The 22,593-nt window shown below is 43.8% G+C and overlaps 8 protein-coding genes and 1 long non-coding RNA gene across 9 annotated transcripts; 8 read left to right on the top strand and 1 right to left on the bottom strand.

The window, feature by feature from the left end:
• Positions 1–197: 197 nt before the first annotated feature.
• On the top strand, positions 198–2,822 carry LOC135343620 (tripartite motif-containing protein 2-like). The gene is made up of 2 exons (XM_064540590.1): positions 198–516; positions 693–2,822. The coding sequence occupies exon 2, from the start codon at positions 706–708 to the stop codon at positions 2,719–2,721; it is 2,016 nt and encodes a 671-aa protein (XP_064396660.1). The 5' UTR covers positions 198–516; positions 693–705; the 3' UTR covers positions 2,722–2,822.
• Positions 2,775–5,204, bottom strand: LOC135343634 (uncharacterized). The gene is made up of 3 exons (XR_010397204.1): positions 5,119–5,204; positions 4,575–4,618; positions 2,775–3,745 (listed from the first exon to the last, which is right to left on the bottom strand). It is a non-coding gene; the product is annotated as an uncharacterized LOC135343634 (long non-coding RNA).
• A 263-nt stretch (positions 5,205–5,467) lies between these two features.
• LOC135344308 (E3 ubiquitin-protein ligase TRIM56-like) lies at positions 5,468–6,484 on the top strand. Its single transcript, XM_064541475.1, has one exon. It carries the CDS (start codon positions 5,468–5,470, stop codon positions 6,482–6,484), a length of 1,017 nt encoding a protein of 338 aa, XP_064397545.1.
• A 118-nt stretch (positions 6,485–6,602) lies between these two features.
• LOC135344307 (E3 ubiquitin-protein ligase TRIM71-like) lies at positions 6,603–7,634 on the top strand. Its single transcript, XM_064541474.1, has one exon. It carries the CDS (start codon positions 6,603–6,605, stop codon positions 7,632–7,634), a length of 1,032 nt encoding a protein of 343 aa, XP_064397544.1.
• Positions 7,635–7,980: 346 nt separating this feature from the next.
• On the top strand, positions 7,981–11,696 carry LOC135343624 (DNA replication licensing factor MCM6-like). Its single transcript, XM_064540595.1, has 10 exons — positions 7,981–8,445; positions 8,661–8,802; positions 9,025–9,288; positions 9,701–9,781; positions 10,005–10,214; positions 10,364–10,469; positions 10,586–10,596; positions 10,701–10,893; positions 11,231–11,364; positions 11,607–11,696. Exons 1-10 carry the CDS (start codon positions 8,303–8,305, stop codon positions 11,694–11,696), a joined length of 1,374 nt encoding a protein of 457 aa, XP_064396665.1. The 5' UTR covers positions 7,981–8,302.
• A 417-nt stretch (positions 11,697–12,113) lies between these two features.
• LOC135343625 (E3 ubiquitin-protein ligase TRIM71-like) lies at positions 12,114–16,569 on the top strand. The gene is made up of 6 exons (XM_064540596.1): positions 12,114–12,185; positions 12,368–14,458; positions 14,731–14,853; positions 15,095–15,287; positions 15,486–15,838; positions 16,454–16,569. Exon 2 carries the CDS (start codon positions 12,445–12,447, stop codon positions 13,516–13,518), a length of 1,074 nt encoding a protein of 357 aa, XP_064396666.1. The 5' UTR covers positions 12,114–12,185; positions 12,368–12,444; the 3' UTR covers positions 13,519–14,458; positions 14,731–14,853; positions 15,095–15,287; positions 15,486–15,838; positions 16,454–16,569.
• On the top strand, positions 16,381–19,008 carry LOC135344306 (DNA replication licensing factor MCM6-like). Its single transcript, XM_064541472.1, has 8 exons — positions 16,381–16,394; positions 16,454–16,595; positions 16,855–17,118; positions 17,539–17,619; positions 17,843–18,052; positions 18,205–18,310; positions 18,532–18,735; positions 19,004–19,008. The coding sequence occupies exons 1-8, from the start codon at positions 16,381–16,383 to the stop codon at positions 19,006–19,008; spliced, it is 1,026 nt and encodes a 341-aa protein (XP_064397542.1).
• Positions 18,856–19,693, top strand: LOC135343633 (DNA replication licensing factor MCM6-like). The gene is made up of 2 exons (XM_064540605.1): positions 18,856–19,205; positions 19,448–19,693. The coding sequence occupies exons 1-2, from the start codon at positions 19,014–19,016 to the stop codon at positions 19,535–19,537; spliced, it is 282 nt and encodes a 93-aa protein (XP_064396675.1). The 5' UTR covers positions 18,856–19,013; the 3' UTR covers positions 19,538–19,693.
• A 238-nt stretch (positions 19,694–19,931) lies between these two features.
• Positions 19,932–22,465, top strand: LOC135343613 (E3 ubiquitin-protein ligase TRIM71-like). The gene is made up of 2 exons (XM_064540581.1): positions 19,932–20,015; positions 20,213–22,465. Exon 2 carries the CDS (start codon positions 20,226–20,228, stop codon positions 22,422–22,424), a length of 2,199 nt encoding a protein of 732 aa, XP_064396651.1. The 5' UTR covers positions 19,932–20,015; positions 20,213–20,225; the 3' UTR covers positions 22,425–22,465.
• Positions 22,466–22,593: the final 128 nt, after the last annotated feature.

The following is a 22,593-nucleotide window of genomic DNA, read 5'->3' as shown; positions in this document are numbered from 1 at the left end:
GCTAGCTTTGGTGTGGGTTGAGGGAGGATATAGTGTCGGCCGTAAATATCATCATCCAATAATATTATCGTCTCTTGTGGTTTTTTGGATCTGGTGTGAGGGTGGGCGGGCGTTGGTGAAGGTGAAGGTGTGCTGGATGGGGAAGTGGTCTATGCTGACGTAGGAGCTGTTCTTGTGGACTGTGGTGAGGGAGTAGATGGTGTGCAGTGAGTGATTGTTGTCCAGGACACACAGTTTCCTGTAGGGAAGGAACACACACACTCAATTCTATAGCTGGAGCCTGATTGTTTACAGCCAGATAGACTGTACTAAGCAATATGCAGTATGCAAATAAATATAGGTTTTATCCAATTTGTTTCCATACATGCTCAATGTGGACTCACTTCTTTTGAGACTCTGGAAGAAGTGAATGGATGATGGGAAGAAAAGTGTGGGCGTTGAAACAAAAAAGTGGGCGTATCTGAGATTCATACAAATTAATGTGCTTGAAAGGAACTTCTGATATAGATCTAGTAGGTAAGTTTTTTCAACTAGCTGCAGAGGTCTAGCTTAGCTTGACCTAATTGATCACTTAGTGCAAACTATTATTCACAGATTTAACATTCTAGACTAGTACTCAATTTCTAGCTAGCCAATATTTGCATTAATTAAACATGAGATTAGTTTCATGCTTTTACAAATGCATTCCCCAGATCTGAACTATAAATGATGGCCGAAGGACCTGATCCAGTTGTTGCTGATCTCGAGCAAGAGGTGACCTGTGGTATCTGTCATGACCGCTACCAGGAGCCAAAGCTGCTCCCTTGTTGTCACTACTACTGCAAACAATGCATCCTCACACTCTCCAGTCGCTACCGACCCAACCAGCCGTTCCCCTGCCCCGACTGTCGTGAGCCCACTCTATTGCCAGACAACAACCCAGACAGACTGACCACTGCGTTCTTCATCAACCGGATGAAAGCACTCCACTCGAGAATGGAGAAAGCCCACGGCAAGTTGGAGACTACTTGTGAAATGTGCTCTGGGGGAAAAGCCACTGCATTCTGCCGACAGTGTGTCAATTTCATCTGTGAGGATTGTGTAAGACCTCATCAACGTATGAAAGTGTTTGCTACACATATCGTCTCTACTCTGGAACAGCTCAAACAGGGCGGAGTGAAAGAACTAACATTCGAAAACCCACCACCCCCAAAATGTGAAGATCACGAGGAACTAAAAAAGATTTTCTGTTTCGATTGCAACAAGCTCATCTGTCGAGACTGTATCGTTATTGAACATGCTGGACACAATTACGAATTTGTAAAGAAAGCCGCCCCCGCAACTCGCAAAAAGCTGACGGAGCACCTCTCCCCACTCAAGAACCTACTGCCTGATCTGAGCACAGCTGTGAATCAAGTGAAAGGAACCAAACAGAAGATACAGGCCCAGAAAGAGCTGACAGAGAGACAAGTGAATGCCAAGTTCCAGGAGCTACACGATATTCTCGATCAATGCAAGGTCCGTGTTTTACGAAAATCTTCTGTTTTAGCTGATTCAAAGATGGAGAAGCTGACGGTTCAAGAGAAGGGTCTGGACCTGTCCCTGGGCACTGCTCAGAGTTTGATTGCCTTTGTAGAGCGTACACTGGAGAATGCAAGTGATGAAGAACTGATTACAATGCAATCGCAGGTGGTGAGTCGAATCGATGCCGAGGTGGTGAAGCGAGGGAAGGAAGCAGCCAATCTTGATCCAGTAGAGAAAGATGATTTTGAAGTCGAAGGGTTTGTTTCTGAGGATCTCAAGAAGTTGTGTGAGAACAATGTTTTTGTGTATGAAGGAAAAGTGGATCCAACAAAGTTCACTGTCGAAGGAAATGGAGCTAGAACTGCTGAAATTAGTACACTTAACAATTTTTCGATTCTTGTGGAATGTAATACACAATTTAAGCATCATACAATACAAGTGGCTCTAAAATCGCTAGTTGAAGAATCATCTCAGCAATTGCAAGCAGTGCCTGTGAGGGATGGAGTGTACAGTGTTGAGTACACCCCTAGGGTACGTGGTCGACACCACCTCCTGATCTCAGTGGACAACCAGCCCATCCCAGGAAGCCCCTTCTCTGTGTTCGTCAAAATACCCCCTACGAAGCTGGACAAACCAGTAAGAGTGATAAGAGGAATCAACAACCCTCGGTATATGGCATTCAACTCATCAGAAGAACTGATTGTAACTGATCGAGACAGTGATGTTTTGGTGTTGGACAAGAAAGGAGAACGAATTCGAAGCATCAGCAAATCAAAGCATGGGTTTAGCAATATCTCTGGTGTGGCAGTAGACAAGGAGGACAACATATATGTCTGTGACAACGGCGAAAGTTGTGTGTACAAGTTCAACAAAAGAGAAGATCTACTGAAGAGGTTTGGGACAAGGGGAATTGGTCCAAAGGAACTCAACTGGCCTCGAGGGATAGCAGTCGCTGGTGATCAAGTGTTTGTGTGCGATCAGAACAACCACAGAGTGGGAAGTGGACAAGGAGATCTGTCTCGCCCTCATGGTGTGTGTGTTACTAGCTTTGTTTATGTTGCTGATTTTGATAACAATCGTGTGTCAGTGTTTACTAAAGACGGTCAGTTTGTCACATCATTTGGTAATGGTCATATCACTTCCCATCTTTATGGAGTAGCTGTGGACAATGATGGTTTTGTGTATGTGTGCAGTGACGGATCTGTTATTATCTTTTAGTGGCTGTCTTGCATGACTAGTTTGCATTTCATAATTACTATTAATTTTGTGTGTTGAGTGACAAATCTGTGGTTGTATTATCTTAATTAACCGTTTTCAAATGTGATGTGTACAAAAATTTGAAAGTTTAGACTTACTAAAATGAAAATTATAAGCATTAAGCAACATGTTGAAGCAGTACATTGTTCCAGTACTAGATTGTGCTTCAGTGTGCATGGTGGCACCGTTGGGCACGACTACGATGGGTGTGGTGACCTGAGCAGTGTCTGTGTCTGTCAGTACGACTGTCACCTTTGACCAGCATTGCCATGGGCACCAAGTCGGGTGTGCTGAATGTTAGTGAAGATAGCCTCTTCCTCAGATTGGGAGTTGGCAGCTGATGCTGTGTGTGTGTGTGTATGGGGGCCGGGGGGGATAGGAGTCAGTGACAGATACTAGCAATAGCCTTGAGTCTTCTATCTACAAATGTAACTAAATGCTAGTGCAAGCTCAGCAAAATGCTGAATATCGTACCCTTGTGAAAATACACCCATGAAGTACAGTAGCACAATATACACGTATTAACAATGGTATATAATGGAATGCTTTTAATCAGAACCATCCTCATCATTGCTGAGCAAATTGTCTTGTGATTCTGCCGTCTATTCAAATTTAACTGTGCTGTCTCCCTCAGTGGAAAATGGCTGACGATATCTTCAAACGATCCTCTTCTCTTTGCCCCTCCATTAGACAGTGGCTCACTCACAGTCTCTCTATTAATACTCTCTGTCACTGTGCTAGCTTTGGTGTGGGTTGAGGGGGGGATATAGTGTCGGCCGTAAATATCATCACATTGAATACTGTCTCTTGTGGTTTGTTGGATGTGGTGTGAGGGTGGGCGTTGGTGAAGGTGAAGGTGTGCTGGATGGGGGAGGAGTGGTCTATGCTGACGTAGGAGCTGTTGATGAATGTCTCCTCTTGTGGACTGTGGTCGAGGGAGTAGATGGTGTGCAGTGAGTGACTGTTGTCCAGGACACACAGTTTCCTGTAGGGAAGGAACAAACACTCTATAGCTGGAGGTTGTTAATGCAAATACTAGCCATACCGTATAATTATTACTACTTCCACAAACGATTATTTGTGAAGGATTAACACACTGTGCATGGATCAACCACTTCAATCCAACCAGCCAGTGCAATTACAATGTTAGCCTCGACCCCAGGCCGATCCGTCTCCAATTGAACGCTAGGTCGCCTCCTCCTAGCGTTCAATTGGAGACGGATCGGCCTGTTAGCCTCGACCCCAGGCCGATCCGTCTCCAATTGAACGTTAGGTCGCCTCCTCCTAGCGTTCAATTGGAGACAGATCGGCCTGGGGTCGAGGCTAGAGGAGGCGACCTAGCGTTCAATTGGAGACAGATCGGCCTGGGGGCGAGGCTATTACAATGTGTACATTTAATACAACAGATACATGAATGTGCACAATAACATTGCTAGCAAAACAGAACCACTTTGGAAAATCACTAAGGGGACTCTATATAACTTGCGTACAGTTGGTCCAACAATAATTTAGAAAGCTTAGGGAGTGCACTTTAAGATGATAATAAATTATTATGTTCAGCTCAACATTGTTTATGGAGACTATTTTGCACTTTTCACCCACCTATAGCCCAAGCTTTTTTGTCAAAACGGCCTCAGAAATTACTAATTTTATGCCATCTGAAAGAACTTAACCTTGAGCTAGCCTCGATTCAAGGCCGATTAAATCAGCCTTGAATAGAGGCTAACCTTGAGCTACCATGCAGAAAATCATTAAACAGTTGAAATCGGACAATCCAAACCCAAAATTAATTATAGCCGTCTAATGATACTTACATTGTGGGTGGTAATTGTTACCACTGAACCAGAGAGGCACTGAGCTGCACAGAGAGAGAGAGAGAGGAGAGAGAGAGAGAGAGAGAGAGAGAGAGAGAGAGAGAGAGAGAGAGAGAGAGAGAGAGAGAGAGAGAGAGAGAGAGAGAGAGAGAGAGAGAGAGAGAGAGAGAGAGAGAGAGAGAGAGAGAGAGAGAGAGAGAGAGAGAGAGAGAGAGAGAGAGAGAGAGAGAGAGAGAGAGAGAGAGAGAGAGAGAGAGAGAGAGAGAGAGAGAGAGAGAGAGAGAGAGAGAGAGAGAGGAGAGAGAGAGAGAGAGAGAGAGAGAGAGAGAGAGAGAGAGAGAGAGGGGGGGGGGGGGAGCAGTCGGTACCATACAGTCTCTGCAATATTACTAGTGCAAATAGTACCAGCTACAAGTCACAGGAATTGTGATGGAAGGGGAAGGAAAATGGGTTGTGAGTATCTTGAACACTTTTATATCATAAAGATCTACTATGCACATTATTTCAAGGACAGTGGTCATGCATTTGTATTTTATTCACTCACTGCTTCACTTCACTGCTTCCTTGAAGAAAAGTGTGGGTGTTGAAACAAAAAAGTGGGCGTATCTGGTCAGATTTATAACATTGTGTAATGGGCGTAGCATATGTACCAGTACAAGGTACATCAAAACAACAACTTAATGTGCTGCGCTTCTGAAATTGAAGGATCTAGTATCTAGGAACTTCCGAGTAAGTACGTTTTTTGAACTAGCTGCAGAGGTGTAGCTTTAGCTTGACCTAATGATCACTTTAGCACAATTATTGAACATTCTTGTACTCAATTTCTAGTTGCGAATAGTTTCATACTTTTATAAAATAAATGTACAAATGCATTCCCCAGATCTGAACTAACGATGGCCGAAGGACCTAATCCAGTTGATCCAGTTGTTGCTGATCTCGAGCAAGAGGTGACCTGTGGCATCTGTCATGACCGCTACCAGGAGCCAAAGCTGCTCCCTTGTTGTCACTACTACTGCAAGCAATGCATCCTCACACTCTCCAGTCGCTACCAACCCAACCAGCCGCCTTGCCCCGACTGTCGTGAGCCCACTCTGTTGCCTGACAACAACCCAGACAGACTGCCCACTGCATTCTTCATCAACCGGATGAAAGCACTCCACTCGAGGATGGAGAAAGCTCACGGCAAGTTGGAGACCACCTGTGAAGTGTGCTCTGGGGGAAAGGCCACTGCATTCTGCCGACAGTGTGTCAATTTTATCTGTGAAAAATGTGTAGAATCTCATCAACGTATGAAAGCCGTGTTTGCTACACATATCGTCTCCACTCTGGACGAGCTCAAACAGGGCGGAGTGAAAGAACTAACATTCGAAAACCTACCACCCCCAAAATGTGATGATCACGAAGAACTAAAAAAGATTTTCTGTTTCGATTGCAACAAGCTCATCTGTCGAGACTGTATCGTTATTGAACACGCTGGACACAATTACGAATTTGTAAAGAAAGCCGCCCCCGCAACTCGCAAAAAGCTGACTGAGCACCTCTCCCCACTCAAGAACCTACTGCCTGATCTGAGCACCGCTGTGAATCAAGTGAAAGGAACTAAACAGAAGATCCAGGCCCAGAAAGAACTGACAGAGAGACAAGTGAATGCCAAGTTCCAGGAGCTACACGATATTCTCGATCGATGCAAGGTCCGTGTTTTACGAGAATCTTCTGCTTTGGCTGATTCAAAGATGGAGAAGCTGGCGGCTCAAGAGAAGGGTCTGGACCTGTCCCTGGGCACTGCTCAGAGTTTGATTGACTTTGTAGAGCGTACACTGGAGAATGCAAGTGATGAAGAACTGATTACGATGCAAGAGCAGGTGGTGAGTCGAATCGATGCCGAGGTGGTGAAGCGAGGCCAATCCTGATCCAGTGGAGAAAGATGATTTTGGAGTTGAAGTGTTTGTTTGTGAGGATCTCAAGAAGTTGTGTGAGAACAATGTTGTTACAGTAGTTTATCCTTGTGTGAGGGGTGATGGTGTGAAGATGGCTGAAGTTGACAAATGTACAAATCTGAATGTCTATATCAGTTCAAAGCAAGGCAAACCACAAGCAGTACTGAAATCGCTAGCTGATCAATCGACCCAACAGCTACCAGCAGTGCCTGTGAGGGGTGGAGTGTACAGTGTTAAGTACACCCCTAGGGTACGTGGTCAACACCACCTCCTCATCTCAGTGGACGACCAGCCCATCCCAGGAAGCCCCTTCTCTGTGTTCATTAAAATACCCCCCACCAAGCTGGACAAACCAGTGAGGGTGATAAGAGGAATCAACAAACCTCGATATATGGCATTCAACTCACCAGAAGAACTGATTGTAACTGAGTATGAGGGTCATGTTTTGGTGTTTGACAAGAAAGGAAAACAAATTCGAAGCATCAGCAAATCAAAGCATGGGTTTGGCGATATCTCTGGTGTGGCAGTAGACAAGGAGGACAACATCTATGTCTGTGATAGCGGCAAAAACTGTGTGTACAAGCTCAACAAAAGAGGAGATCTGCTAAAGAGGTTTGGGACGAAGGGAAGTGGTCCAAAGGAACTCAACTGGCCTCGAGGGATAGCAGTCGCTGGTGATCAAGTGTTTGTGTGCGATCAGAACAATTACCGAGTCCAAGTGTTGACGACAGAGCTGGAGCCAGTCAAGCAGATTGGTTCATTCGGATTTGGTAATGGACATTTTAACCAACCAGAGGATGTTGCAGTGGACAATGAACAAATGATGTATGTCACTGACTGTAGTAATCATCGTGTTCAAGTGCTCACTATGGATGGTCGGTTTATTCACTCGATTGGAAAGAAAGGAAGTGGACAAGGAGATCTGTCTGGCCCTCGTGGTGTGTGTGTCACTGGTTTTGTTTATGTTGCTGAGAATACTAACAAGCGTGTGTCAGTGTTCACTAAAGATGGTCAGTTTGTCACATCATTTGGTAATGGTCATATCATTTCTCCTTTTGGAGTAGCTGTGGACAGTGATGGTTTTGTTTATGTGTGCAGTCACGGATCTGTTGTTATATTTTAGTTATTATTTGTGTGTGTGGGCAGTAGCAATCTGTGTTTTATGTGTGTGTAATAATTTACTTTTGATTGAGAAGCAGTTAGTTCTACTGAAGATCTTTACCTGCCTGCTGCCTATATTGGGAAAGATAGTTTGTGATTGTGTTATGAGGATCTTTACCATCTTATTACAAGTGAAAATGGACAAGTACCTAGCACACTCTGTATCTGAAGCTGCATCAGTTGCATGGACCCATTATACAACTACAGAGAGAGCAGAGCCACTGCTTGCGAGACTCCACTATCAATCAGATCTCAATAACCTCACTAAAAGTGACAATCTCAATGAACAAGATGAGGTACCGGTACCCACTGATGACCAACCAAGCTCCGAAGATGGACAATTTGACCTCTACACGGCCCAGTCCCTAGTTTGTGAGCTCAACAAACAGGTGATGATGTCTCAAGCATTAGCAGCAGAAGCCACGTTCATTACACAGCAAGCTACATTTGAGGTACAAGAGCAGCCCCTCCCCCCAGAGGATGAAGCCAGAGGAGTGCAAGACAGCCCTGAAAATATTACGATAGAAACCGTTGTATCACAAATCACCACACGGCAGCAAAGTGATGAAGTCATAGCAATGCAAGACAACGATGCACACGTTGATGTCCCCATGGAGATGAGTCCCCTCCATGGTCGTCTTGGGCACACCACTGAACAGCATCAGTAGAACACCTCGCTTCACCTCATCGTTGCCTGGTGGTGCCTGCCTCCGTGGGGACATCAACGTGTGCATCGTGGGGGACCCGTCCTGTGGCAAGAGCCAGTTCCTCAAGTGAGTGTATTTTGTTATTTGTGTTGAGGTTGACTTTCATAATGTTGTCATAACTTCACTGAAATTCAAAAATTCATATACCATTGGATTCCTTGTTAAAAAGCGCTTCTATCTGTATGCTGCAGAGCTGATAAGCTCCAACCAGCTAGAAGTAGACTTCAGTTTGTGTCATCACGTACACACCGTTACTATCCCTTGCACTACTCACTGTACAGGAGAGTGGAGGAGTTCAGTCCTCGTGCAGTGTACACTAGTGGCAAGGCCTCGACAGCAGCTGGACTCACAGCTGCCGTGGTCAAGGACGAGGAGAGTCACGAGTTTGTTATAGAGGCTGGCGCTCTCATGCTCGCTGACAATGTGAGCTGACTCTCATAATTATTATACTTGCTTGTACACATCCATAAAGTCGTATCTAGGCTGTTTACACATGTATGTATATAGGTATAGTTAATACTGTATGTGTTCTGCTTTGAAATGACGAGGATTACCTTGAATTTGTTACCAGTAGCAGATAATCATGTTCATATGTAGCTAATGTACAGCCAGTGCATACTAATTTAAATGCCCAACCCCCTACAGGGAGTTTGTTGTATTGACGAGTTTGACAAGATGGACCTCAAAGACCAAGTAGCCATTCATGAAGCCATGGAGCAACAGACCATTTCAATCACCAAGGCTGGTGTCAAGGCAACCCTCAATGCTCGTACATCCATCCTAGCTGCGGCTAATCCGATTGGTGGTCGCTATGACCGGTCAAAATCCCTCAAGATGAACATCCAGCTCACTGCTCCCATCATGTCGCGCTTTGACCTCTTCTTTATCATAGTGGACGAATGTAACGAGGTGTGTGTACCAATTGACCTCAAATGTACCCTAGCTGCAACTGTGCAATGAAAAGCAAAATCATAATTAACCCAAGTATGAACTAAAACTTTTTTCTGGCTATCTAATTGAATTATGGTTTTGTTGTCTACACTGGTATGTCAATGTGTATGACAGGTGCACTGTTAGTGGTGGTTTAGTGGGTGAGTGCTCTAATATCTGCATGAAGACTGTAGACTAGCTGTCTTTATTCCATTTTTTTAGCCATTTGGGGTTCAATACTGAGCATGTGCAGTTTTTCTGTTCCACTCTACTGTCCCTTTTCTGCCATTCCACTGCCCATGATTATTATAGTGCAGCAATAGCTGCATTTGTATTTGTGAGTGTGATACCTTGACCTAGTTTGTTGATTGATGCTCCCCCTCCTCCACAGGTGACTGACTATGCCATCGCAAGGCGTATTGTGGACCTCCACAGTCACAAAACAGAGGCAGTGGAGCGTGTCTATTCCCTCGTGAGTGGTGCGGACGGGGGGAGGGTTGTAGTTACGGCCTGAATAATATACCAGCCTTTTTGCTTGAATAAGTTATGGTAAATTTGTAGTTCTTTGTTACAATTATCGTAAAAAACCGCGGAGATACGTGGTTTTTAGATGGTGTACTATATTAGCTAGTATAGGTAATTGATCAGTTGCAAATCAATACGTCATTGTACCACTGTGACCCCGCCCCCTTCAGGAGGAGATCCAACGCTACGTATTGTTTGCTCGTCAGTTCAAGCCTCGTATCAGCCCCACCTCTGGTGAGTACATGGTGGAGCAGTACAAGAAGTTACGGCAGAGAGAGTGCTCGGGCGTGGCTCGATCGTCATGGAGAATCACCGTGAGACAGCTCGAGAGTTTGATACGACTCGCGGAGGCCATGGCTAGGATCCACTGCTCTGATGAGGTGTGTGGAGTGTGAGAGGTGTGAAGAGTGAGGGTGTGTGTGGGTGTAGAGTGGATTTTGTAGGTGTGTGTACAGAATACAACTTATGATTTGTTGGATATTATATTATGATGGTCATCAGGTTCATTACATGACTATACATGCCTCAGGTACAACCCAAGCATGTGAAGGAAGGCTTTCGTTTGCTCAATAAGTCCATTATTCGTGTGGAGACTCCGGACATCAACTTTGACGAGGATGAACAGATCATCAATGGTGGGTGGTCTCATTATACTGTGCCCTTTAACATCAAGTTATAATTATTCCCTTGAGAAAATAAATTCTGGCTGATATTAAATGTGCTTAACAATTACTTTTAGACCAAAGGCTAGTAATAAATGGGGTGTTTCGCTAACAAACTTACTTGAGCGTCCATGCATAACTTTTCTCAATTTCTAGCATTTTCATAACTTTACACACATGTGCATTACTGTAGGCAATGATGAGGACTGCATGACCAATGGTGAGAATGGTGTCAATGGCGAGAATGGAGTGAACGGCCACACTCCAATAGACCAATCAGATCCATCCACCCAACCGCCGGTGAAAACCAAGAAGATACGAGTTACGTATGAGGAATATCGTATCATCTCCAACCTGCTCATCCTGCACATGCGTCAGAGCGAGGAGGCAGACAAAGGTGCAGCTGTCAGTAGTAAACCCCTCTATAGCGGACACCTTTGGGGAACAATTAAGTGTGGGCCCTTGTTGACTGAGGGTTTGTTTAGTACACAGGCTGTTTATTTGGCGTGGCCTTTATATCTGGGTTAGCCTTTCTTCATGAGTGGCCATTAAAAGGCTGTAGTGTTGATTGCTGTATGTACACTGATCACTTCAGCTACATTATGTTTTGTTTGTAACTATATACACTACGACTTGGCTTTGATTTATACCCACTGATTGTGACAGTTTGAAATACATGCTTTGGTGTGATAGAGGTATTGATGCTACATCACGTACACTCCTCCCCCCTCCAGATTCTAGCGGAGTTCGTGAAGGTGACCTAGTGAACTGGTACCTGAAGGAGGTGGCTGATGACATAGAGAATGTGGAGGAGCTGACGGAGAAGAAGCTCCTCGTGGAGAAGGTCATCGAGAGACTTGTGCAACATGTGAGTCAATCAGGAGTGCACGTGCAGTTAGCCTCGTCTCCATGGGCCGATTTGTCTCTAATGTAAAGCTAGGTGGAAAGTTTTACAAAAAGTACATGCATGGTCCTCGTAGCATTTGTACATGATTCTTTTCGCAGTTTGTTTGAGATTTTGTGCACTAGTAGTGTATTGGTATGTGCGTATTGCATGCTGATTAAAACGATACTTTTGTGCTTAATTAGAATTGCGTTTTTTGTATGTAGGACCACATTTTGTTGCCGTTGGTGATGGGGGAGGAGTCAGACGAAGATCCATTCCTGGTGGTTCATCCCAACTACGTCGTTGAGACATGAACACATCGAACATTATTTTGTTCAACGACTTATAAACTTGGCAACATTTTTACCAGTTATATACATGTACATGTATTGAACACATACTTATAATTATGCATTCCTCAATATTTGTGTACCTAGTACGCTGATAATTATAATTTTAAATTGAAAGATACCAAGACAGCTTTTAATAGGAGCATCCCTAGCCTCCTACAAGGCCTCCATCTTCAGTGTGGCCTGGGATCAAGGCATCTCATGCCCAGTGCTCAGGGAGATATCAATGTTGCTACCAAGTTGTGTAGAATTGTTGTACATACATGTACATGTACTTTCATATTGAAGAAAGTGTGGGCCAGTGTTGAAACAAAAAAGTGGGCGTATCTGGTCAGATTTATAAAAAAATGGGCGTATCTGGTCAGATTTATAACATTGTGTAATGGATGTACCAGTACAAGGTACATGCAAAACTAATTATAGGCTTGTTGGGATCTAGTTTATAAATAGTAGGTAAGTTTTTTCAACTAGCTGCAGAGGTCTAGCTTAGCTTGACCTAATTGATCACTTAGTGCAAAATATTATTCACAGATTCAACATTCTTGTATACTCAATTTCTAGCGAAGTTGATATTTAATTTTTTATATTAGAATAGTTTCATGCTTTTATAAAGGTTGTACAAATGCATTCCCCAGATCTTAACTAACGATGGCCGAAGGACCTGATCCAGTTGTTGCTGATCTCGAGCAAGAAGTGACCTGTGGTATCTGTCATGACCGCTACCAGGAGCCAAAGCTGCTCCCTTGTTGTCACTACTACTGCAAGCTTTTCAATCAATACACACCAGCCACAACAATTTTCTTCAAAAACTAAATTGACTCTAAGATCGCTAGTTGATGATACATCCCAACAATTGCAAGCAGTGCCTGTGAGGGGTGGAGTGTACAGTGTTGAGTACACCCCTAGGATACGTGGTCGACACCACCTCCTGATCTCAGTAGACGACCAGCCCATCCCAGGAAGCCCCTTCTCTGTGTTCGTCAAAATACCCCCCACCAAGCTGGACAAACCTGTGAGGGTGATGAGAGGAATCAACAACCCTCGATATATGGCATTCAATTCGTCAGAAGAACTGATTGTAACTGACTTTGAGGGTGATGTTTTGGTGTTTGACAAGAAAGGAAAACAAATTCGAAGCATCAGCAAATCAAAGCACGGGTTTGGCGGTATCTCTGGCGTGGCAGTAGACAAGGAGGACAACATCTATGTCTCTGACTGGAGCAAACACTGTGTGTACAAGTTCAACAAAAGAGGAGATCTGCTGAAGAGGTTTGGGACGATTGGAAATGGTCCAAAGGAACTCAACTACCCTCGAGGGATAGCAGTCGCTGGTGATCAAGTGTTTGTGTGCGATGAGAGTAATCACAGAGTCCAAGTGTTGACGACAGAGCTGGAGCCAGTCAAGCAGATTGGTTCATACGGAACTGGTAATGAGCATTTTAACGGACCAGAGGATGTTGCAGTGGACAATGAACAAATGGTGTATGTCACTGACTATAATAATCATCGTGTTCAAGTGCTCACTATGGATGGTCGGTTTATTCGCTCGATTGGAAAGAAAGGAAATGGACAAGGAGAACTGTCTTCCCCTTGTGGTGTGTGTGTCACTGGTTTTGTTTATGTTGCTGACGATGGTAACAAGCGTGTGTCAGTGTTCACTAAAGATGGTCAGTTTGTCACATCATTTGGTAATGGTCATATCACTTCTCCTCGTGGAGTAGCTGTGGACAGTGATGGTTTTGTGTATGTGTGCAGTGGCAGTTATGGATCTGTTGTTATATTTTAGTTATTATTTGTGTGTGTGGGCAGTAGCAATCTGTGTTTTATGTGTATGTAATAATTTACTTTTGATTGAGAAGCAGTTAGTTCTACTGATGATCTTTACCTGCCTGCTGCCTATTTTGGGAAAGATCATTTGTGATTGTGTTATGATGATCTTTACCATCTTATTACAAGTGAAAATGGACAAGTACCTAGCACACTCTGTATCTGAAGCTGCATCAGTTGCATGGACCCATTACAACTACAGAGAGAGCAGAGCCACTGCTTGCGAGACTCCACTATCAATCAGATCTCAATAACCTCAATAAAAGTGACAATCTCAATGCAAGATGAGGTACCCACTGATGACCAACCAAGCTCTGAAGATGAACCATTTGACCTCTACACGGCCCAGTGTCCCTAGTTTGTGAGCTCAACAAACAGGTGATGATGTCTCAAGCATTAGCAGCAGAAGCCACGTTCATTGCACAGCAAGCTACATTTGAGGTACAAGAGCAGCATCTCCCCCCAGAGGATGAAGCCAGAGAAATGCAAGCCCCCCCCTGAAAATATTACGATAGAAACTATTGTATCACAAGACACCACACGGCAGCAAAGTGATGAAGTCATAGCAACGCAAGACAACTCTCTGCAGTATTTGGCCGAATGTATGGTTGGAAAATTGCCGTGTGCTTGTGCTGCCGAGACAAGGTTCACAGAGGTCACTAGTAGAGCACATCCAATGGACACCACTATAGACGAACCTTCACCCAAAGACCCTACAATGGATACGCTATTATTGTCCGACACAAGGAGACCAATTGTCAACGATGTCATTGCAAGTACTGCATGTGAACAGTCCTGACCGTGTCTGGATACAGCTGGCTGAGTACCCAGAGCATGACCTGGAGGAGCTATCAGTTGCCATGACCACCAGTGACCCCAAAACTATGAGCAGAGGCGAGGTCAGTCAAACTACCTTGGCCCTATCATTTTATTATTCAAGACATTAATATTGTCCCTTTGTAGATAATTTATTGTCCATTAAATTTAGTGCATTATATTTAGTTGGTGTAGAAAAGTAAGTTTAGGGACGACAGTTCATTGTCAACTAGTGTGCTTAAATGTGTCAGAGGTTTCTCTGTATATAAGGTACATGTTGTGAGAGGCAGAAGAGTTACATGTTGCTTTGAGCATGTGCATTCATGGATGGCTTTTTATACGGAACATTTTGTAGTTGATGGTTGGACTGTATTGTGCTGTGCTTGTGAGTGTTGGAGGCACTCAAGAGAGAGAAGAGGATGGCTTCTACAGGAGAGCTAGAGTGACAGAGGTCAATCGACCACACTACATTGGACAGGTGAGTGGGTGTGCCTGTTGCTCAATAGAGCCACTTATAGCCATTATCCTTCAACGTCCTCTTCCATAGTCTATAAACTGTGTAGCCTGAATAGACTGAATTTCTAGGCACTTCTAGATAATTGCTTCTAAAGTTACAAATGACAATACTCGGGGGAAGCTACATTATATAGACAAACATGATTACACAATCATTTGATCATTTGCTTGTTACCTCCCCACCTGTGTGTATACAACCTCAGGCTAGACTGGAGCTGATAGATTGTGGCTCAACGATGCACAGTGTGTCACTCCTCTACAAGCTCCCCCACGGACTGAGAGTGGGCGTGGTCCCTCCCCACGGCTATTGACGGCCTCTACTCAACATTCAATCACGGAGAGGAATGGTTCCCACTGGACAAACAGCTACTATAGAAACACCTACGACACAAAATGGTGAATATAGTGTAGCAAAGGCTTCTGTGAAGTAGCTGCAGTTTAGAAGGAACTTTTTGTGGTTGCACTTAGTCCCCCCACAGTCTGATAATAAGTGCCTATAAGTAGAACTAAAACTGTAGACTTTGTAAATTGTGTATATAGTATGTGTTTTATAGTGTGTGCATTTTGTTCATGCTTGCTTAAATGTGACTACAGGTGTTTGCCAAGGTTACCAGGAAACCATCCGGGCTACAAGTTGGTGTCGTTCACCTCTACTATGATCGTGTTGGCAAGAACAGAGTAACTAACCTGCTCCTCACTAAAGGACTATACCTCAGCTCCACCTCTCTGCTAGCCAAGACCACACCCACACCTTAAACCACCCCCTCACAAGCAGTGACCAATCCCCCACGATCATTACTATTTTGGTTCAGTTACATCGATCCTAAAGAACAAAACAATCTTATCTTCTCACGACCCTCAAAACAGAAACTATTTGTGCACTGAAGAGACATCATCAATGTCAACTGCACCAGCTAACTTGTTCAATGGCCTCAAAGTGTCTACTTGTGAGAAATAATTATTATGATGAAGTGCATGTCTACGTATATACAATAATTAGGGGGGGGGGGGGGGGGGTTGTAGTTGAACATCTTTCAACAGCCATAACTTTTATATCGTTGATCCAATGTCGAAAATTTTCTGATATTCTGAAAGCTTAGAAAGAGACCTTTCAAATGATGTGTTTCAATCCAAAACTTCTTCGGAGCCTAAATTTGACATTTTTCGGCCTCGAATCATGGGCTATAATCCATGGTATCGCCAAATTGGCAAATACTTTTATCTCTCAAATACGAAGTTTGATGACACCATTTGAAAGGTCTTTTTCTGAGCTTTCAGAAAATCATAAAATTTTTGACATTGGATCCACAGAATTCAAGTTATAGCAGCTGAAAGAGTCCCCGAACCATTAATTAAATTGTGGAGGGGGAACATCTTTCAACAGCCATTAACTTGAGTACCGTTCATCCAATGTCAAAAATATTCTAATTTTCTGAAAGCTTAGAAAGAGACCTTTCAAATGATGTGTTTCAATCCAAAACTTCTTCGGATGACACATGGACTGTTTGTTGTGTGTCATCACGTACACACCGTTACTATCCCTTGCACTACTCACTGTACAGGAGAGTGGAGGAGTTCAGTCCTCGTGCAGTGTACACTAGTGGCAAGGCCTCGACAGCAGCTGGACTCACAGCTGCCGTGGTCAAGGACGAGGAGAGTCACGAGTTTGTTATAGAGGCTGGCGCTCTCATGCTCGCTGACAATGTGAGCTAACTCTCATCATTATTATACTTGCTTGTACACATCCATAAAGTTGTATATATAATTATAGCTAGGCTTACGTATACAGCCTGTACCAGGCCTGTACTTTTTCGGCCGTGTCCTAATTTGTGTAATGTACATGTACTTGTAGAGGTGGTAGCTTATTAATTAGTTTTATTCTGTACGTACTTCGGAATATTTCTGTAATGTTTTGGCTATTGTAGGTAATGTACAGTGTGTACTAAATGCCCTCCCCCTGCAGGGAGTTTGTTGTATTGACGAGTTTGACAAGATGGACCTCAAAGACCAAGTAGCTATTTATGAAGCCATGGAGCAACAGACCATCTCAATCACCAAGGCTGGTGTCAAGGCAACTCTCAATACTCGTACATCCATCCTAGCTGCGGCTAATCCGATTGGTGGTCGCTATGACCGGTCAAAATCACTCAAGATGAACATCCAGCTCACTGCCCCCATCATGTCGCGCTTTGACCTCTTCTTCATCATAGTTGATGAGTGTAACGAGGTGTGTGTACCAATTGACCTCAAATGTACCCTAGCTGCAACTGTGCAACGAAAAGCAAAATCATAATTAACCCAAGTATATGAACTAAAACTATTTTTCTGGCTATCTAATTTAATTATGGTTTTGTTGTCTACACTGGTATGTCAATGTGTATGACAGGTGCACTGTTAGCGGTGGTTTAGTGGTGAGTGCTCTAATATCTGCATGAAGACATGCTTTAATGTAAATTAAGCGCTGTAGAATAGCTGTCTTTTTCCATTTTTTAGCCATGTGCGGTTCAATACTGCGCATTTTTTTCTGTTCCATTCTACTGTCCCTTCCACTGCCCATGATATAGTGTAGCAATAGCTGTATTTGTATTTGTGAGTGTGATACCTTGACCTACGTAGTGTGTTGATTGATGCTCCCCCTCCTCCACAGGTGACTGACTATCTCATCGCTAGGCGTATTGTAGACCTCCACAGTCACAAGACAGAGGCAGTGGAGCGTGTCTATTCCCTCGTGAGTGGTGCGGACGGGGGGAGGGTTGTAGTTACGGCCTGAATAATATACCAGCCTTTTTGCTTGAATAAGTTATGGTAAATTTGAAGTTCTTCGTTACAATTATCGTAAAAAACCGCGGAGATACGTGGTTTTTAGATGGTGTACTATATTAGCTAGTATAGGTAATTGATCAGTTGCAAATCAATACGTCATTGTACCACTGTGACCCCGCCCCCTTCAGGAGGAGATCCAGCGCTACGTATTGTTTGCTCGTCAGTTCAAGCCTCGTATCAGCCCCACCTCTGGTGAGTACATGGTGGAGCAGTACAAGAAGCTACGGCAGAGAGACTGCTCGGGCGTGGCTCGGTCGTCATGGAGAATCACCGTGAGACAGTTGGAGAGTTTGATACGACTCGCGGAGGCCATGGCCAGGATCCACTGCTCTGATGAGGTGTGTGGAGTGTGAAGAGTGAGGGTGTGTGTGGGTGTAGAGTGGCCTGTGTGGGTGATTTTGTAGGTGTGTGTACAGAATATAACTTATGATTTGTTGGATATTATATTATGGTTGTCATCAGGTTCATTACATGACTATACATGCCTCAGGTACAACCTAAGCATGTGAAGGAAGGCTTTCGTTTGCTCAATAAGTCCATTATTCGTGTGGAGACTCCGGACATCAACTTTGACGAGGATGAACAGATCATCAATGGTGAGTGGTGTCATTATACTGTGGCTCTTAGCATCAAGTAATAATTATTCCCTTGAGAAAATAAATTCTGGCTGATATTAAATGTGCTTAACAATTACTTTTAGACCAAAGGCTAGTAATAAATGGTGTGTTTCGCTAACAAACTTACTTGAGCGTCCATACATAACTATTTATAAATTTCTAGCATTTTCATAACTTTACACACATGTGCATTACTGTAGGCAATGATGAGGACTGCATGACCAATGGTGAAAATGGTGTCAATGGCGAGAATGGAGTGAACGCCCACACTCCAATAGACCAATCAGATCCATCCACCCAACCGCCGGTGAAAACCAAGAAGATACGAGTTACGTATGAGGAATATCGTATCATCTCCAACCTGCTCATCCTGCACATGCGTCAGAGCGAGGAGGCAGACAAAGGTGCAGCTGTCAGTAGTAAACCCCTCTATAGCGGACACCTTTGGGGAACAATTAAGTGTGGGCCCTTGTTGACTGAGGGTTTGTTTAGTACACAGGTTGTTTATTTGGCGTGGCCTTTATATCTGGGTTAGTCTTTCTTCATGAGTGGCCATTAAAAGGCTGTAGTGTTGATTGCTGTATGTACACTGATCACTTCAGCTACATTATGTTTGTTTGTAACTATATACACTACGACTTGGCTTTGATTTGTACCCACTGATTGTGACAGTTTGAAATACATGCTTTGGTGTGATAGGGGTATTGATGCTACATCACGTACACTCCTCCCCCCTCCAGATTCTAGTGGAGTTCGTGAAGGTGACCTAGTGAACTGGTATCTGAAGGAGGTGGCTGATGATATAGATAATGTGGAGGAGCTGACGGAGAAGAAGCTCCTCGTGGAGAAGGTCATCGAGAGACTTGTGCAACATGTGAGTCAATCATGAGTGCACGTGCAGTTAGCCTCGTCTCCATGGGCCCATTTGTCTCTAATGTAAAGCTAGGTGGAAAGTTTTACAAAAAGTACATGCATGGTCCTCGTAGCATTTGTACATGATTCTTTTCGCAGTTTGTTTGAGATTTTGTGCACTAGTAGTGTATTGGTATGTGCGTATTGCATGCTGATTAAAACGATACTTTTGTGCTTAATTAGAATTGCGTTTTTTGTGTGTAGGACCACATTCTGTTGCCATTGGTGATGGGGGAGGAGTCAGACGAAGATCCATTCCTGGTGGTTCATCCCAACTACGTTGTTGAGACATGAACACATCGAATATTAGTTTGTTCAACGACTTATAAACTTGGCAAACATTTTTACCAGTTATATACATGTACATGTATTGAACACATACTTATAATTATGCATTCCTCAATATTATTTGTGTACCTAGTAGGCTGATAATTATAATTTTAAATTGAAAGATACCAAGACAGCTTTTAATAGAAGCATCCCTAGCCTCCTACAAGGCCTCCATTCAGTGTGGCTTGGGATCAAGGCATCTCATGCCCAGTGCTCAGGGAGATATAGATGTTACTACCAAGTTGTGTAGAATTGTTGTACATACATGTACTTTCATATTGAAAGAAAGTGTGGGCCAGTGTTGAAACAAAAAAGTGGGCGTATCTGGTCAGATTTATAACATTGTGTAATGGGAGTAGCATGTACCAGTACAAGGTACATGCAAAACAAAGGCTTGTAATTGTTGAAATTAAAGGATCTAGGAAGTTTTTATAAATAGTAGGTAAGTTTTTTCTGGTACCCGTTTTTTCAAGTAGCTGCAGAGGTCTAGCTTAGCTTGACCTAATTGATCACTTAGTGCAAACTATTATTCACAGATTCAACATTCTTGTATACTCAATTTCTAGTGAAGTTGCTATTTAATTTTTATATTAGAATAGTTTCATGCTTTTATAAATGTTGTACAAATGTATTCCCCAGATCTGAACTAACGATGGCCGAAGGACCTGATCCAGTTGTTGCTGATCTCGAGCAAGAAGTTACCTGTGGCATCTGTCATGACCGCTACCAGGAGCCAAAGCTGCTCCCTTGTTGTCACTACTACTGCAAGCAATGCATCATCACACTCTCCAGTCGCTACCGACCCAACCAGCCGTTCCCCTGCCCCGACTGTCGTGAGCCCACTCTATTGCCAGACAACAACCCAGACAGACTGCCCACTGCATTCTTCATCAACCGGATGAAAGCACTCCACTCGAGGATGGAGAAAGCCCATGGCAAGTTGGAGACCACCTGTGAAGTGTGCTCTGGGGGAAAGGCCACTGCATTCTGCCGACAGTGTGTCCAGTTCATCTGTGAGAATTGTGTAAGATCTCATCAGCGTATGAAATCCCTGTTTGCTACACATATCGTCTCCACTCTGGACGAGCTCAAACAGGGCGGAGTCAAAGAACTAACATTCGAAAGCCCACCACCCCCAAAATGTGAAGATCACGAAGAGCCAAAAAAGATTTTCTGTTTCGATTGCAACAAGCTCATCTGTCGAGACTGTATCGTTATTGAACACGCTGGACACAATTACGAATTTGTAAAGAAAGCCGCCCCCGCAACTCGCAAAAAGCTGACGGAGCACCTCTCCCCACTCAAGAACCTACTGCCTGATCTGAGCACCGCTGTGAATCAAGTGAAAGGAACTAAACAGAAGATCCAGGCCCAGAAAGAACTGACAGAGAGACAAGTGAATGCCAAGTTCCAGGAGCTACACGATATTCTCGATCGATGCAAGGTCCGTGTTTTACGAGAATCTTCTGCTTTGGCTGATTCAAAGATGGGGAAGCTGACGGTTCAAGAGAAGGGTCTGGACCTGTCCCTGGGCACTGCTCAGAGTTTGATTGACTTTGTAGACCGTACGCTGGAGAATGCAAGTGATGAAGAACTGATTACGATGCAAGAGCAGGTGGTGAGTCGAATCGATGCCGAGGTGGTGAAGCGAGGGAAGGAAGCAGCCAATCCTGATCCAGTGGAGAAAGATGATTTTGGAGTCGAAGTGTTTGTTTGTGAGGATCTCAAGAAGTTGTGTGAGAACAATGTTATTGTGTATGACGGTAAAGTGGATCCAACAAAGTGCACTGTGGAAGGAGATGGAGCTAAAAATGCTGAAATCGATAAACCTGCTTGCTTTTCAATCAATACACACCAGCCACAACAATTTTCTTCAAAAACTAAATTGACTCTAAGATCGCTAGTTGATGATACATCCCAACAATTGCAAGCAGTGCCTGTGGGGGGTGGAGTGTACAGTGTTGAGTACACCCCTAGGGTACGTGGTCGACACCACCTCCTGATCTCAGTGGACGACCAGCCCATCCCAGGAAGCCCCTTCTCTGTGTTCATCAAAATACCCCCCACCAAGCTAGACAAGCCAGTGAGGGAGATGAGGGGAATCAACTTCTCTGTGTATATGGCATTCAACTCATCAGATGAACTGATTGTAACTGACTATAGCGGTGATGTTTTGGTGTTTGACAAGAAAGGAAAACAAATTCGAAGCATCAGCAAATCAAAGCATGGGTTTGTCGGTATCTCTGGTGTGGCAGTAGACAAGGAGGACAACATCTATGTCTGTGATAGCGGCGAACACTGTGTGTACAAGTTCAACAAAAGAGGAGACCTACTGAAGAGGTTTGGGACGAAGGGAAGTGGTCCAAAGGAACTCAACTGGCCTCGAGGGATAGCAGTCGCTGGTGATCAAGTGTTTGTGTGCGATCAGAACAACCACAGAGTCCAAGTGTTGACAACAGAGCTGGAGCCAGTCAAGCAGATTGGTTCAGAGGGAACTGGTAATGAGCATTTTAACCAACCAAAGGATGTTGCAGTGGACAATGAACAAATGGTGTATGTCACTGACTGTTATAATCATCGTGTTCAAGTGCTCACTATGGATGGTCGGTTTATTCGCTCGATTGGAAAGAAAGGAAATGGACAAGGAGATCTGTCTTGCCCTTTTGGTGTGTGTGTCACTGGTTTTGTTTATGTTGCTGAGTATAATAACAAGCGTGTGTCAGTGTTCACTAAAAACGGCCAGTTTGTCACATCATTTGGTAATGATCATCTCACTAATATTTTTGGAGTAGCTGTGGACAGTGATGGTTTTGTGTATGTGCGCAGTAAAGGATCTGTTGTTATCTTTTAGTGTAGATCTATAATTATTTTGTGTGTGTGGGCAGTAATAAATCACTACCGTATAGCGCGAAATTTTCGAGGGGCTTAATTTTCGCGGATTTCGTGGGTTAGAATTCTACACGAAAATTAAGTCCACAAAAAGTGTTCTTTAATTAGAATTACCTGCTATCATGCAAAGA

This window comes from Halichondria panicea, chromosome 11, assembly GCF_963675165.1.
Source record: "Halichondria panicea chromosome 11, odHalPani1.1, whole genome shotgun sequence".
NCBI lineage: Eukaryota > Metazoa > Porifera > Demospongiae > Suberitida > Halichondriidae > Halichondria > Halichondria panicea.
This window is presented reverse-complemented; position numbering and strand designations above follow the sequence as displayed.

Coding starts and splice junctions, on each gene's coding strand:
- LOC135343613 (XM_064540581.1), top strand. CDS start 20,226: ATGGCCGAAGGACCTGATCCAGTTGTTGCTGATCTCGAGCAAGAAGTT.
- LOC135344308 (XM_064541475.1), top strand. CDS start 5,468: ATGGCCGAAGGACCTAATCCAGTTGATCCAGTTGTTGCTGATCTCGAG.
- LOC135343625 (XM_064540596.1), top strand. CDS start 12,445: ATGACCGCTACCAGGAGCCAAAGCTGCTCCCTTGTTGTCACTACTACT.
- LOC135343633 (XM_064540605.1), top strand. CDS start 19,014: ATGCTTTGGTGTGATAGGGGTATTGATGCTACATCACGTACACTCCTC. Junction 19,206..19,447: donor TCGAGAGACTTGTGCAACAT/GTGAGTCAATCA, acceptor TTTTGTGTGTAG/GACCACATTCTGTTGCCATT.
- LOC135343624 (XM_064540595.1), top strand. CDS start 8,303: ATGGTCGTCTTGGGCACACCACTGAACAGCATCAGTAGAACACCTCGC. Junction 10,215..10,363: donor GGATCCACTGCTCTGATGAG/GTGTGTGGAGTG, acceptor TACATGCCTCAG/GTACAACCCAAGCATGTGAA. Junction 11,365..11,606: donor TCGAGAGACTTGTGCAACAT/GTGAGTCAATCA, acceptor TTTTGTATGTAG/GACCACATTTTGTTGCCGTT.
- LOC135344306 (XM_064541472.1), top strand. Junction 17,119..17,538: donor TAGTTGATGAGTGTAACGAG/GTGTGTGTACCA, acceptor CCTCCTCCACAG/GTGACTGACTATCTCATCGC. Junction 18,311..18,531: donor GGATGAACAGATCATCAATG/GTGAGTGGTGTC, acceptor GCATTACTGTAG/GCAATGATGAGGACTGCATG.
- LOC135343620 (XM_064540590.1), top strand. CDS start 706: ATGATGGCCGAAGGACCTGATCCAGTTGTTGCTGATCTCGAGCAAGAG.
- LOC135344307 (XM_064541474.1), top strand. CDS start 6,603: ATGGCTGAAGTTGACAAATGTACAAATCTGAATGTCTATATCAGTTCA.